Source organism: Lactuca serriola, chromosome 8 (assembly GCF_051521515.1).
Source record: "Lactuca serriola cultivar US96UC23 chromosome 8, Lser_US96UC23_V15, whole genome shotgun sequence".
Taxonomy (NCBI): domain Eukaryota; kingdom Viridiplantae; phylum Streptophyta; class Magnoliopsida; order Asterales; family Asteraceae; genus Lactuca; species Lactuca serriola.
In genome coordinates this window covers 103,566,223-103,581,336 of record NC_136415.1, presented here as the reverse complement: position 1 = coordinate 103,581,336, position 15,114 = coordinate 103,566,223, and the positions used below count along the sequence as shown (strand labels likewise).

The window sequence follows — 15,114 nt, the reverse complement described above, 5'->3', positions numbered from 1 at the left end:
ATAATTATTGAAGTTTATAGAGAAAATAAAAAACCAATATTTTTTAACGAATATAACTCAACCGATTTGTCTTTCAATTGAAAAACTATTTCCAATGATTTTGTAAAAAGCTTGATTGAGTTATGACATGTTCTTTTATCTTTTATTCTATTAGTTTTCATTTAGAATTTAGTAGGGTTGATTAAATGGTCACAAATTTTAATGCTTTAAGTTCTTAGACACAATGAAGAAAAAGAACATAAATTTGATTAATTTAGTAAGTCACATGATAAAGGAATAATAGTAAAAAGATATCATAATTTGTTTGGATATAAATGCATCAAAACTACATTATTTGGAGGGTTCTATATATAAGCTTAGGTACATGACAGCCACATATTTCCCAAGCCCTATATATATATATATATATATATATATATATATATATATATATATATATATATATATATATATATATATATATATATATATATATATATATATATATATATAATTGTTAATTTATTAGATAATACCAAAGAGTTGTTTTAAAGTTAGAACCGATACCAATAACTTTTATAAATGTAGTTGTGTGTTTTAAGTCACACTCTAGATGAGTTTTTACTTCTTTTGTAATATCGATTTTGATGAATTTTCACAAATCCTATATAGCCAGTATTGGATCGCTTTTTCTCATAAATTTATAGCATTGTTGAGAAATATTTTAGTTATTTGTTAGATATCTTAAAAAAAAAATCAACAAAAGCAAGATAATATCAGTTCGTAATTTCTTTGCAATAATATATGTACTTTACGAGAGTTTTGGTGGTTAATTTTGTAGCAAAAATAAAAGTTAACATAAATAATTCTACAATTTCCGTTGTTCTATAAGTTCTAACCTATAATTTTCTTCTTAATAAAAGAAATAAAAAGAAAATGAAAATAATCTAAAAAGAAAAAAAAAAGAGAAAGAAATGTCTAAAATTAAGACCAAAGAGAAGTACTATAATTAATCCGTGGGTAACACGTAGGCTGCATGTGTTTTGATGGAAGTCGTACGTTGACCGATCTACTGTTGGATTCACCCCAAAGCATTGACTTTTACTAAATTACACTCCAAGCAGCACATAGTAGAGTATTGTTATTGGCAAAGCAATCAACATCCCAAAAATAACCCTGCAAATTAATATGAATATTAATTACTTGTAACTATTTTATACATGGATTTTATTAAGTTTACAATTAATTAATTAATGATATATAGAAAACGACTTACGCAGTACTAAGAATATCGGCATGTACGTTGTACTCCTTCGCAAAAACAAACGGCACAATTCCTTGTGGCAATGCTGCCTACAGTATTTTGAAATTAATTATAATTAGAATTAGTGACGATTTGTTTTAATTTATTGAAAAAGTTAAAAATAAATATTGATTTTTAATTAACCTGAACGATGGCTACATGAAGAAGAACACCACGAAGACCGATGGCAATGGAAGTAGCAGCCATCACTGCTGGCCCAGTTAAGAACCTCACTGCCATTGAAAAGGTCGCCACTCGTTGCCCACATGCTATAATTTTAGGTTGTAATGCCATAAATAACCCTATACATACGTACAACATTCAAAGCACAAAGGACAATTATTAACCTTCATGAATTATTATCAAAATAATCGTACAAGTTATTTATATAACTTTATTAATTAATTAATTCCTAGCTCGAATAACTAATTTACCTAGGCTAAACATCGCCATTCCTAGACCTGCATCGGATAAAATTGCTATTGATCCACTTACAATGGTTGGCATTTTAATATCCCACCTGTAAAAAAAAAAAATTACAAAGATGATGAAAAGTTAATATTAATGCTTAATTAACGAGTTAAATATGGTAACGTACGTATTAAAGTTGATGTTAATTAAGAGAATTAATCGGACCTGAAGGAAACTAGAGACCAAATGAGACCCAAGAGGCTGGAATACGTGTTGGGGTTTCGAATAAGCTTTCGCCAAACCATTATCAGAATCAGCCTTGTCATGACACTCGCCGGCGGCATACGGTGGTTCTTGTTCTGATCAGCTTCGTCGTTTCCAAATTTCTTGAATGGAGGTGATCCGCTTATTCGTTGTTTTGCTTCGTCTATATCGATCTCTTTCTGTTCCCCGTAGGTTTTTGTCATAGGACTTGCATTTTCTGTAACGAAAGAACGTCAATTTTCTGTATGTAAAGAACACAAAAAGCGATCGTTAAAAGTTTCATGTAGTAATTATACCTGGTGTAGTTATAGCTTTTGAAGCATCAATGGCTCCAAACTCAGCAGCAGCCTTGTTAACTGCATGTTTCATGTTACCTTCTGAAACAGGAGATGCAGTTGAGCTCCATACAAACATGTGAAGCTCCTTACTGTTATTGGGCGGTGGTGCACCGATTTCTTTCTTCTTGGGACCGCTGGCGCCACCACCGGCGGCAGTACTACTGGTGGAGGCTAATGAAAAGGTAGGGTTTGGAATGGGAGGTGGGTAAGAAGAAACTACATGACCATTGTTGTTATTAGCACTGTTATTATTGAAAAGTTCACCACTCATACTCCTCCCTCCTGTTCTCTTCTTCCCCATCCTCAACATTTCTTCTTCGAAATTTGATGTTCTTGGTGTCGGACCTTTTGAGGACTGCATCGAGAAAATGTCCCCACCTCCGAAGCTACTAGTGTACCCGTGTTTAGGGCTTGTGGCTTTACTAAACATAGCGTAAAAGTCTGATTGGTTGAAACTGGATGCCCTCGGTGTCGGACCCCTAGACGACTGAACGGAGTAGATCTCAACTCCGGTGAGATTCGAGGCCCTCGGTGTTATACCGGTGACATTATGGGACTTATTGTAAGAGGAGATCACAGATCGTGAGGAGGCGGTGGAAGACCTCCTGACCACCACGTGAAGCTTCCCGTCGTCGCCTATCTCGGCGTCAGTCTGTAACGGCTCACGGCCGTTCAACGACACAACATCGGATTCAACATGGAAAGACGTAATTGAACCGGCGGTTTCCGGGAACTGCTCAGTTATGAGAAGCTTCGCACCTCTGTATTCGAACATGAACAACATAAGCGTGTACCATATGACACTCTGTAACACCACGATTTGCACCATAAGGGAACCGGAGAAATCGCCATACATAGCCTTGAGCAACGGGATGCCCATAACCAAAGTGTTTGGAAGTGTTGAAAGAGAGAACAAGGTGATCATCCACTCCAGGCTACCACTTTTACTCAGCCATTGCCAGACGAACAAAGCAGATAGCATAACGATCTTTTGAAGTGAATCCGCGGCTATGAAATGGTAGTTCATCTCGTAAGGATTATTGGAAGAAATAAAGTGGAAAGAAAGCAATGGAACAGCAAAAACGGCGACAAATCTGTTAATGCCGGAGCACTGATCCGGCGTGAAGATTTTCCACCACCGCACGGAGCCATAAGCTAGCATCATGGCTACATACAGTGGCACAATGGCTGCGAGAACATCGTAAATGTCCTTTCCAGTGATCATGGTGCTTCTGCAACATGTACACAAAGAATCACACCGCCACAAGTTGTTAGTGGTCTTGGTGGTTGTAGGCGGAGGACGGAGGAGGGACAAGGGATATATGGATGGATGAATGGAAGGAGATCCTTATGTATTGGAACTCAATAAGGATAATTAATGAAGCTTGCCAACGGGAATCTTGTATATCTATTATATATACAAAAGAGAAAGATTTTAATCGATTAAATAATTCAAATTTCCAATAATTCATAAAAGATAAATTCATTATTATTCAATTTATGTATTTTGTGTGTAGAGGAGTGTGGTGAAATAGTAGCAATTTGGTCACGTGGACAGCCATGCAGGAACTGCATGTCATACGCGTTTGCGCTGACAATCTGAACATTGATAACGTAAATAGCTCTGGAATATATGGTAAAATAAGAGTTTAATTACATTAAACTAATATTCCTTAATTGATCTTTAATAACTCTAAATTAAATAATACAATAAACTTAATTGAATAAACTTTCTTAAATATGAAATTACGAATGTGTACATATTTAGAGATTTTATATCTAAATTAGAAAAATTAATTAAACTTGAAATTAGCATTATTATTAAAGACAGCATCATGAGATAAACATATTTTCGAATTAAAAAAAGAAACAGTGTAAACACTGGAGCAGACATCGCCACAGCATCCCTAATGCATGTGGGGGACTTACACTAATATTAAATATATTAAATATCAATTAATATAAGTAACGGTGTTAGATGTCGTGAGATTTAAAATAGATCTCTAGATACCTCGAATACAAGAGACGTGAACGGATTTAGTTCATATAATTGGATTTGTATTAAAGCAAGTATAAAGTTGGGTTGAAATATGAATAATGTTGTAATTACTAATTGTTGGAGTATTTTTTTTTTGAAATGCACATTAATAATAGTCTACCTAAAAATATTAAAGACGCATACCTAATCACCGAGTTGATCAGAAACAACATAAAGTGCTAGAAATTTCCCTCAAGTTTTCTTGGAAAAAATACAACGTTTTTGTTTTGCACAAGTTTTACATTTACGTTTTCATTGTATTTTTTTTAATGGCAGATATATTAAGTAAAAAAAAAAAGCTAACAAGACCCTAGAAAGTTACAAATTACAAGCATGAAAGGGAGAAATACATCATTCAGAACCAAGATAAAGAATTAAACTTTAATCTATGCTTAACCCAACTGAACGCAGTAAGTTGAATGTCATCCGTCGTCTTCAAAGAAACACATCTTCTCTTGTTGCCTTCTTTCCCCAAACCTAAGACATCTAAAACATAAAGTAACTACACCCTATTTTTTGGAGGCAAGAACTTCAAACCACTCCAATTTAAGAACCAACTCCAGATGATACTAGGGAAATTACAACCAAAAAACAGATGGTCAACCTCTTCATCTTTCAAGTTGCAAAAATGACATAATGTGGAAGCCACGTAAACTCCTATGTGGGAATGATTTGTTGTAACCGAAATTTTATTTAAGAACAATCCTCCACATGAACCAATTGATCCTTAGAGGTATCCTACTAACCCACTTGAAAACACGAATGTCATTAACATCTACCATATTATCAGCTACTAAACGCCTTGAAGACTAAACTGAAAATAGGCCCGAGTCTTCCCTTTTCTAGTTCCAGGAGTCCGAAACAGCATCAAGTTGTTGCAACTCCTGTGATTCTCGACCTCTACTCGGTTGTCTCGAACAATTCTAGCTTAAGATCCCAGCATCGCCTCCCAAAATCGTGTCAACAATTACACAAGTCTTGTTTGTTTCAATTTTATATAAACCCGTAAAGCAATCTTTGAGGGTATAATCCCTCAACCATATATCTTTCCAGAAAAACATGTCATTTCCATCCCCTAATCTTCTTATAAAAAGTCCATCAAGTGAAATATCCCTAATTCTCTATAGTCCTCCTTAATCTCATATATAAAAAGTCACGTCCCATTAATACCATACTTTGCAAAAGGCTTCCCATCAACACAAGTGATGTTGTGTAGGGGTGGGAATCATTTGGTCTAGAACCAAAAAACCCGAAAACCAAATCGAACCATATTCAAATTCGGTTTTTGGTTTGGTTTGAAACCAAACCGAATTGTAAATTTGGTTTTTGGTTCGAGTTTTGGTCTTATGAAGTTTAAACCAAACCGAACTGAAAAACCGAATTTCATAAATCAATTAAATTAAAAAAATATATTTTATATTTTATATTAAATAAAAGTATTAATTATAAAGTAAAAATCATTTTAACCCATTTAATATTTGGATCATTTTGTATGAAACTTTAAATCTTTCTGTTTGTAACTTTAGGTTTGTATGTTAAAATCATTTTAATTTATTTTTGAAAATATTTTAAGTTAATATTTGGTTTCCTCGGTTTTCAAACCGAACCAAACCGAATTAGAATTCGGTTTTTGGTTTGGTCTAGAGAATTTGAATTTGATTTGTTTCGGTTTTCAAATTGGACAAAAAAAAATTTCAAACTGAGGAAACCGAAAAACCAAAAAACCAAACCGATTCCCACCCCTAATGTTGTGTATCGCATTTACACAAGAAAACGAAAGAGTGTTTTCTTCGACCGTTAATCCCCACCAACATTTAACTAAAAGAGCAATGTTCATCATTCTAAGACAACTCACTCCAAGGCCACCTTTGTTTTTTTGTCTAGTCACCAAACTCAAATCTACCAAATAAAATTTTCTCTTATTATTAATAGGGATAATGACTTAAAAGGGTAATATATTTTTGGATTTGTACACATTTAGTCACTGAATTTTTTTTCCGTCCACATTTACACCTTTAACTTGTTAAACTGTATACATTTAGTCCTTATGACCAGCTACTACAGCTTATCCGGTAAAAATGACTTAATAGGGTAATATATTTTTCATTTTGTACACATTTAGTCCTTTATATATATATATATATATATATATATATATATATATATATATATATACATATATATATTTCCAAATAAGTCATTTTTGTTTTGTAATCATTCAGTACTTATGAATGATTTCTTTAGGTTTTTCTCACGACATCTTACGTGGGATAGTTATATGGTGGTGAGATAGGTTGAGATGGTCCTAGTATATGTTGTAGGCCAAGATATCTAGTGCGGGCCGGCTGTAAGTCGTAGGCACAGAGGCTCGAGAAGAGCGGTTAGGTTAAAGCGGCATGCAAACAAACCCTGGGTATTCCAGTCCGATGATTGATTAGACTTGTTGTATGTTGGCATTCCAGTCCAATGATTGATTAGGCCAAGGTATCCAATCTGATGAGTGTGGACTCGTTATGCATGATAATACATTTGTAATATTGGGTATTTTTGGAGAAACTCATTAAACTTTGTGTTTACCCAGTTGTTTATGTTTTCAGGTTCTATCGTTGATCATGAGAATACGAAGTCATGACTGTACACACTCATCAAAAGTACCGAGGATTCTGCATTTCTTATATTACTCTGATTTTCGATAAATGTATTTTGGAATAAATGTTTTTTCTTAATAATGGATTTATAATTAGGGAGTTTTGCCATATTTAAAAATGAAAATTTTTGGTTGTGAAAATGAGACGTTACACATAAACATCAACATTCATGCACACTTCATCAATGATTGTTCCACATAAAATGTCGTGAAAAAAACCTAAAGAAATCATTCATAAGTATTGAATGAGTACAAAAACAAAAATAACTTATTTGGAAAAAATATATATTAAGGACTAAATGTGTACAATAATATTAAGGACTAAATGTGTACAATATGATAAATATATTACCATATTAAGTCATTTTTCGTGGCTAATCTGGAGTAACCGGTCATAAGGACTGAATGTGCACAGTTTAACAAGTTGAAGGGGTAAATGTGGACAAAAAAAAACTCAGTGACCAAATATGTACAAATCAAAAAATATATTATCCTTTTAAGTCATTATCCCTTATCAATACTACCCTAAAGGAACTTTCTTCTAATGCACTCCAAAATCTTAACCACTTTCTCGATTTATTCATTTCTCGAATTTGTCTAATTATGTCGCCATATTTAGTTAAATACTAGTTAAACTTTACCTTATATTTTTTTAGTAATTACATTTTATCTATGTGGTTCTTCTCATTTTCACATTTTCCTTTCTTTTTGTTAGAAACAACAAGTTTATTAGTACACATGGTAAGGCACCACGGGCAAAAGAAGAAACAAAAACACCATGCAACACTACAGTTTACAAACAAATAAAAGGGTTAACAATAGTTGCATTTACACGAAATAGCCCTAAATTTGACCAACCCAAATACCATAGTCATAACCATATCAATATTTTTGTAGATGAGTTCTTTATATTGTTGTAAACCATGTCATTACTTGTCTTGTAAATGCACCAGAATATTCAATACATGGTTGTAATGAGAATTTTTCTCTTTTTAGGGTCGTATCCCCAGTTTACTGCAAAGTTCAAGACTTCATTCACTTTTGAGAAAACCTTATCAATACCACAACACCACTTAAGGATCCACATCATCGCACCTTTTTCAATAGGGCAAGCCACCAACAAGTGATCTCCACATCATTGTTATTGTAAGAACTCGAAATTTAGAGAGGGTTGATTTTTAGTCAACTATTGACCAAAAGGGAAAAATGATCGTTTATGATAACTTAGCAAGTTTATGAAGTTGTGACTTCATGAAAATTGCCAAGATGAGTTTAAGTCACTTAGAAGAGGTAAGATGAGTAAGTTTATGAGAAAGAATGTATCAGAAGATGGATTTTGGCCGAAAGGGTAAAATGGGTATTTTTATGCTTTTGAGGACCAGTTTGTTACTTAACATATTAAAACCTGTATTAAGTCAGTGATAAATTACTTGATAAATTTTTATAGTATGTTCCCACATTCGCATGGATATAAAGATCATAGAAAATATGTGTAGAACGAAGAAGTTATGAATGTTAGAAGTTGAGATAAAAGTTGTCCCAAAAGATGGGATGAAATGAACAGTGTGCTTTGCTAATCCATGGTTACCACAACGTGATAGATAGATCGTCATAACATGGGGGTGCAAGTAAGCTGCCATTGACCGAAGTTAAATGGTCACCACTGTGTAGTGGAAACCCCACCATGACGTAGTTTTGAGGATTAAATATGGGTTTCAAAAATGTTAGAGCTAATTTCAATCCATTTAATGATGAGATCGATTGGGATCTCAAATGTGGTGATTTTGGGGTTAAATCCATGTTAAGAGAAGCTAGAGATGGTGGATTATTATGATTTTCATCCTCTCCACATCAAGGTATGATTTCTCTATTTTGGTGAAATGTTTGAATTAGTTAGATTCCTTAGTTCAATCAACCTATATATTAAATATGATGTTATTGATAGTGTCTAGAAGCTTTAACCAAGCCTCATATGTTATTTCCTTGGTGAAATCCATATAAGTGAGGTTAAAGTTTGAAACCCTAACTAGTAGTTATGTAAATTGATGCATTAGATTAGATTATAATGAACTAGAGAGTATGTGATGCTTAATTCATTTTTTGGAATAGATTAAGAGATACAAAATTAAGAAGATAGAATTATGATCCATTAAGTGGTCATTTTGACCATAAGAGTCATAAAGCTCTTAATAAGCTAAGCTAAGTATTAAGAAACTTGTAGATGTGTATGAATAGGCCTAAGAGCAAAAAAGATGGATCAAGATGCATCAATTGAAAAACCAAGCCAAGGTGAGTTATAGCTCTCATCCTCTCTTTATATATATATATATATATATATATATATATATGTGTGTGTGTGTGTGTGTGTGTGATCTTGAGGCACTAAGAGAATGCCCTCAAGTTAGTAAATGAAGATAGAGTATGGTTACACATGTAAGAACATGTATCAGAGCATGTACGTATATAGAGAGTATGTAAGATGTATATGTTAGAAACATTTAGCAGATTATATATATATATATATATATATATATATATATATATATACACACACACCTAAGATATATATGTATGTAAGATGTTAATGGTATTGTATAGAATACCTATGTGCATGAGATAAAGATAGAGATTAAGTACTTAATGAGTTGTGTACTAGATGAGAATTAGAAGGTCTATTGATGAGATAAAGAGATAGAATGTCCATGGGACAAGAATTATGTGATGAGTCACATAAAAGAGTTAGAGAAGAGTATGATTCCTACAAGAATAAGAGTATGATTCCTCCGGGAATAAAGAGTATGATTCCTTCGAGAATAAAAAGTATCAATATGTCAGGAATAAATAGTATGATTCTTATAGGAATAAGAGTATGATTCCTATATGAATAAGAGTATGATTCCTTATGGAAAAAAGTATGATTCTTTAGGGAATGAGATTATGTCTATGCAGAGAAAGAGATGATGATCCCTTCGGAGATGTAGATAGATGATTCCTGAGGGAATAAAATATCGTGTACGGATGGAGAAGATAGAGAAAAGGTTCCATGTGTGTAACAAGGCAAGAGATATCTTTTGAGAACATAGATGTAATCCATGAGGGATTAATAGTATGGAATACATAAGAGATTCAAGAGAAGAAGAATGAATAATGATCCATGAGGGATCATAAGAAAGAGGAGTAAGTCTGGATGAGTGTACCCGACAATGTTAGTGGGATGTTGTTTCCCTTAGAAGGTAGATGAAAGTATGGTATGAGATAGGGTCGTTGGGTCTTGATGAGAACAGAATGTTGAGGCATTAGAGTTGAGAATAAAGAGATAAAGAGTAACAAGAGTATGAGAGGCTATGTTAAAAGTTAGAAATATGAGAAGAACAGAGCAAGAGACAGAGAAAAGCATGCATAGATGTAACATCCCGTTTTGAGTACTTTCTTATTTCGAGATTATGGACAATAATGGATCAAGTAAAGGCCTTGGGATTCAATGGAATGGCGTTTAGAAATTATTAGATAATGATAATGTTGGATAAGTGATTAAATCATTGGTTTGTGTCTTGGAGTCAAAGGGTAAAATAGGAAAAGTGATGTTTCAAACTTCTTCATGAATTAAGGATTTTACTTCGGTGTGTTTTGAGTCAGATGTAATTAGATAGGGTTGTGGATTCGTAAATACCTTTCTATGAATATAATAAGCACTGAAAATGGAGTTGAAACAAAGAAGTTATGATTGTTTGAAGTTGGAGTGAAATTGGGTGAAAACCCATTCCCATGGGGTGAGAAGTAATTCTCACGACTCAAGAGTCCTCATGAGGTGAGAATATATTATCACGACGTGAGAACTGTACAAGCCAAAGCCCCCAAAAATTGTAGGGTTTTCAAGGTATTTAAAGGTAAGGATTCATGTTTTAGGGTATTTTCTTAGCCTCCATCGTATCTAAAACCTCTTAGGAGAAACCCTAACCTCCATTTTCCAGATTTAAGCCTCCCATCTCATCTCTCTTTCATTTTTGGAGTTTTTGGTGGTTTTGGAGCAATGTTTTAATGCAATATTGATCCTTGACGCTTAGCAATTGAAGATCTCAACTTTCATATACTAGACCTTTATATGTTATAAAGTTCCAAGCTTTATTGCATTTCATCTTTGTATCTAAGTGTATTTGGTGTTTTGGTCCATTTTAATGAGTTTTGAGTGAGAGTTGGGAATAAAGTTTGCAACTTTATTACTCTCCAAGGTCCCAAGAACATTGTATATTTTTATTTGGACTCCAACACCTTTTGACCAGTTTACAATGTTTTCTTAGACCTAATGGACTAGGAAGATCTTTCACCTTTCCTTTCAGCCATGCAAGTTATTTTGGTAATTTATATCATTTTGGTGTATTAAAGTTTAGATCTTGAAAGCTTGGGATATTATATGGATAAAATTGGAAACTTGATCCACCTAAACATCATGTTGATTCAGATCTGAAGGTTGGAGTCTTGGACATAATGGATTTAGTTGAGAAAGATGCATTCTTGGTCCCTTTGATACTTAAAGACTAAATATTAGTTTTTTGGACCATCACAATGGATAAAGTTGGAAACTTTATCCATTATGAAGCTATTTAGGATCTAGATCTGAGGTTAAGGGCCTTGTTTTGAAGAGATTAAACACTTAATGAAGATGTTGGTCTTCTGACCAGAAGTCACGACGTGACATAGGATGTGTCACGATGTGATGGTGTCCAAAATCGTGATTGTTTTTTCGTTGCATTCCCACGACGTGACCAACGAATGGTCGCAACATGATATTGACTTTGACTATGCTGACAGTTGACTTTTTTACCAGCTTGACTTTTGCTCAAACTTGGGTATGATTGAGTATTTGACTAAGGATTGGTCTTGGTTTTGTTTTAAGGAGTTTGGGTTGGATGTTCTGATGCTAAGGTAGCTTTTGGGCTTCTGTTGAATAGTTTAGGTGAGTCTTTTCACCGTACTCGGGGGTCAAAGGTACCAATGTCGGCCCACCGGATTATGTTTGTAGGATGATAGTTGTCTTTGTGACACTTTTTGATATGCTCGTATGTTGTCTTTGTGACTCTTTCTTATATTCTTGTATGTTTATGTATGTGGGGTGAAGTAGACCCGAGGGTTGTTACGGACCCGGAACAACTACATGTTATTTGGACTCATTATGGACTCGGGCTTGATTCGGACCCAAGGGTTATTAAGGATCCAACACAACTACATGTTGTTAAATGGAGTTATTATCGACTCGGGGTGGATACGGACCCAGGGGTTGTTACAGACCTAAAACAGCTATGCGCTATTATATATATATATATATATATATATATATATATATATATATATATATATATATATATATATACATACATACATACATATATATATACATATATATATATATATATATATATATATATGTATATATATAGAGTATTTTAGGGAGAACTCACTAAGCTTTGTGCTTACGGTTTTGTGGTTTTAAAATTTTCAGGTGCTTCCAGTTTTAAAAAGAAGAGTCTTGCTTCATCACACTGCATCCCCTCAAGATTTATTTCGCAATGTTTATGATTTTACTCTGAGGTTTTGAGAATTCTTCTACTCTGATCATCTTTTGGGATAGTGTATGAATGATTTCGACTTATTTAAAATGAAAAATTTTACTCGGTATTTTTAGGTTGTTACAAGTTGGTATAAGAGCCATGGTTTGAGGGATTCGTGCACACCCTTGGGTGTGTCTAAAATCAAACTAAGGATTTCTAAAATCTTTTAAAAAGAAAAATGATTTTCCAAAAAGGTTTTAATGAAAAAAGGGTGTGATGCATGCAATCAACAGAGCTCAAGTATGTATTTCCTAAAATACCAATACATGTGTTATGCTTATTGTTTTGGTATGAGTATACGGAAATTTCATTCTAGAGTAGGGCTAAGAATCTACTCAGGATTGCATGATAGAATGCCAGGATAGATGCTTGTATATGACTATTGATTGAGCTTTTGGAACTGCATGCCAGTACGGATTCTAGATTTTGGATAGAATTTCTTGATTTGTTATGCCTTGTAGCCTAGGATGAATTAGATACTATGTCAGATTTGGAATCTATGTGGGTGGAATTCATTGCTAAGTGTTTGCTTTAAAAATTGTATACAGTTAGGAACATATAGCCCTAGAGGGACTGATTTGGCCTTATTTCATATTCCGTGTCTGGTTGTGGGTTTAGGGTAGAATCATTCCTTTGACAATCTATATGATCCCCTTTTGTGTATAATTTGCATGCATAAGGCAACCGACAGTTTTAGTGGGAGTTCCAATCATCATAGTAGCAAGTAAGTTGGAGGATGCCTCTATGTTTTAGGGTGTTACTGCCCAAATGTTGCTTGCTATGTGTTTTGTGGTACACATATTGACATGAGATAACTATTAAGAGAATATGTTAAGTTACATGCAACAAAGGTTAAATAATTTTAGAGTGATTTACTTGGCCCTATCATACAACTTTTGTCTTAGTGAGTTCCCTAACCTACCGCATACCATACATATCTACTGATCCATACATGCCATACATAATACTGAGCACATAAACACATACTGGGCTCCCGCCCGCTCCATTGGGCCTCGCCTACTATCGGACCCCGTCCACCACCAGGCCCCGCCTGGCTTCGATCCCCGCTCGGCGTACATATCTGTTTTCCTTAGGCCGCGCCTATCTCTGGGCCCCGCCCACTAACATATACTAGCATACAATAATATCACAACACATAACTAACATACTCTACTGGATTACTGTACTAAGGCCTCACCTATCTTGAGCCTCGCCCCTGTCCTACTATTGATGAATCATGGAACCCCATCCACGCTCCTACTGACAGTGAGATACGGGCCCAACCCACACTCACTCTTTTCCTAACTTAGGCCTCGCTCCTGCTCTACTGCTAATGAGGTATGGAACACCGTCCACACTCTGCTATTGGTGAGATACGGGACCTCGCCCACACTCACCTCCCTACCGGCCACATACATGTATCACACAGACAACAAGTATAACTATCATACAAACCAATCCTTGGGCACCTGCCCGCTAACATTGGACCTTAGTCCCGAATGTCATACTAGCATACTGTGCCTAGGGCTAACCCCCGGGTCTTCCTAGTCATAACTACATGGGCCGACATTGTGGCCGTAGACCCATTCAAACAATGGGAAACTCACCTGCACTACTGAACTTTGCTGATAACCCTCTGGCTGTTGTCCGACAACTCTCCGAACCACTACTCCACTAGCTCCTCGAGCTACTAATATCAATATAACACTTAGCTCCAAACTGAACTCTAGAAGTCAAACTAAGTCAACTCTATTCAAAGTCAAAGTCCTGGTCAAAGTCAACCTTCCAGTTGACTCGACTCGCCGAGTTCTTAAACTCAGAAACTCTCAAAATACGACTCAACTCGCCGAGTCACCCCAAGACTCATCGAGTTCAACGATCTCTGAGTCCCATCATGTCCAACTCACTGAGTCACCACTCAACTCATTAATCTGCGCCTTTACCAGAAAAGGTTGAGGTTCTGCGACCAGACTCGCCGAGTCCAAGGCAATCTTCAACAAACTCGCCGAGTCCATGCTCATGTTTATAAAACTTGCCGAGTACACCCATGTGACTCGTCGAGTCTCTTCAGCTCTCAATCCATACAGTGGCTTTTCGAGCCATGTAGGGGCTCCAATCCATAGATCCACTCTTCTACAGTCTATCCCTCACGTAAAGTGACAAACTTTATGTGAAACCAAGGAGCTATAGGCCTAAAACACTCCAGGGCTAGGGTTTATGACAAAGGGGCTTCACCAACAACTTATTGATATAAGCTTTATGACCTTCTGGACCATCACAAGTCTAGATTTGAGGTAGCAACCTTAGATCTAGGCCTCTAACTCAAAATAGATCTCAATCATGCCCAAAATGCCCCAAATCTCAAACATAAGATAGATCTAATTGCAATAAAGCCAAAGCAACAACTTATTATGTAACGACCCAATTTTCACGTCCAAAAATTTCGTTTTAAAACATTACTTTAGAAAACATTAATAATTAAAAACATTGTTTGATCAAACCATGACACAAACGTAAACCATATCTAA

General features: G+C 35.0%; 1 protein-coding gene across 1 annotated transcript; it reads right to left on the bottom strand.

Moving 5' to 3' along the window:
- Positions 1-784: 784 nt before the first annotated feature.
- On the bottom strand, positions 785-3,683 carry EIR1 (Auxin efflux carrier family protein). Its single transcript, XM_079013624.1, has 6 exons — positions 2,254-3,683; positions 1,919-2,174; positions 1,717-1,802; positions 1,427-1,584; positions 1,256-1,332; positions 785-1,155 (listed from the first exon to the last, which is right to left on the bottom strand). Exons 1-6 carry the CDS (start codon positions 3,518-3,520, stop codon positions 1,089-1,091), a joined length of 1,911 nt encoding a protein of 636 aa, XP_078869750.1. The 5' UTR covers positions 3,521-3,683; the 3' UTR covers positions 785-1,088.
- Positions 3,684-15,114: the final 11,431 nt, after the last annotated feature.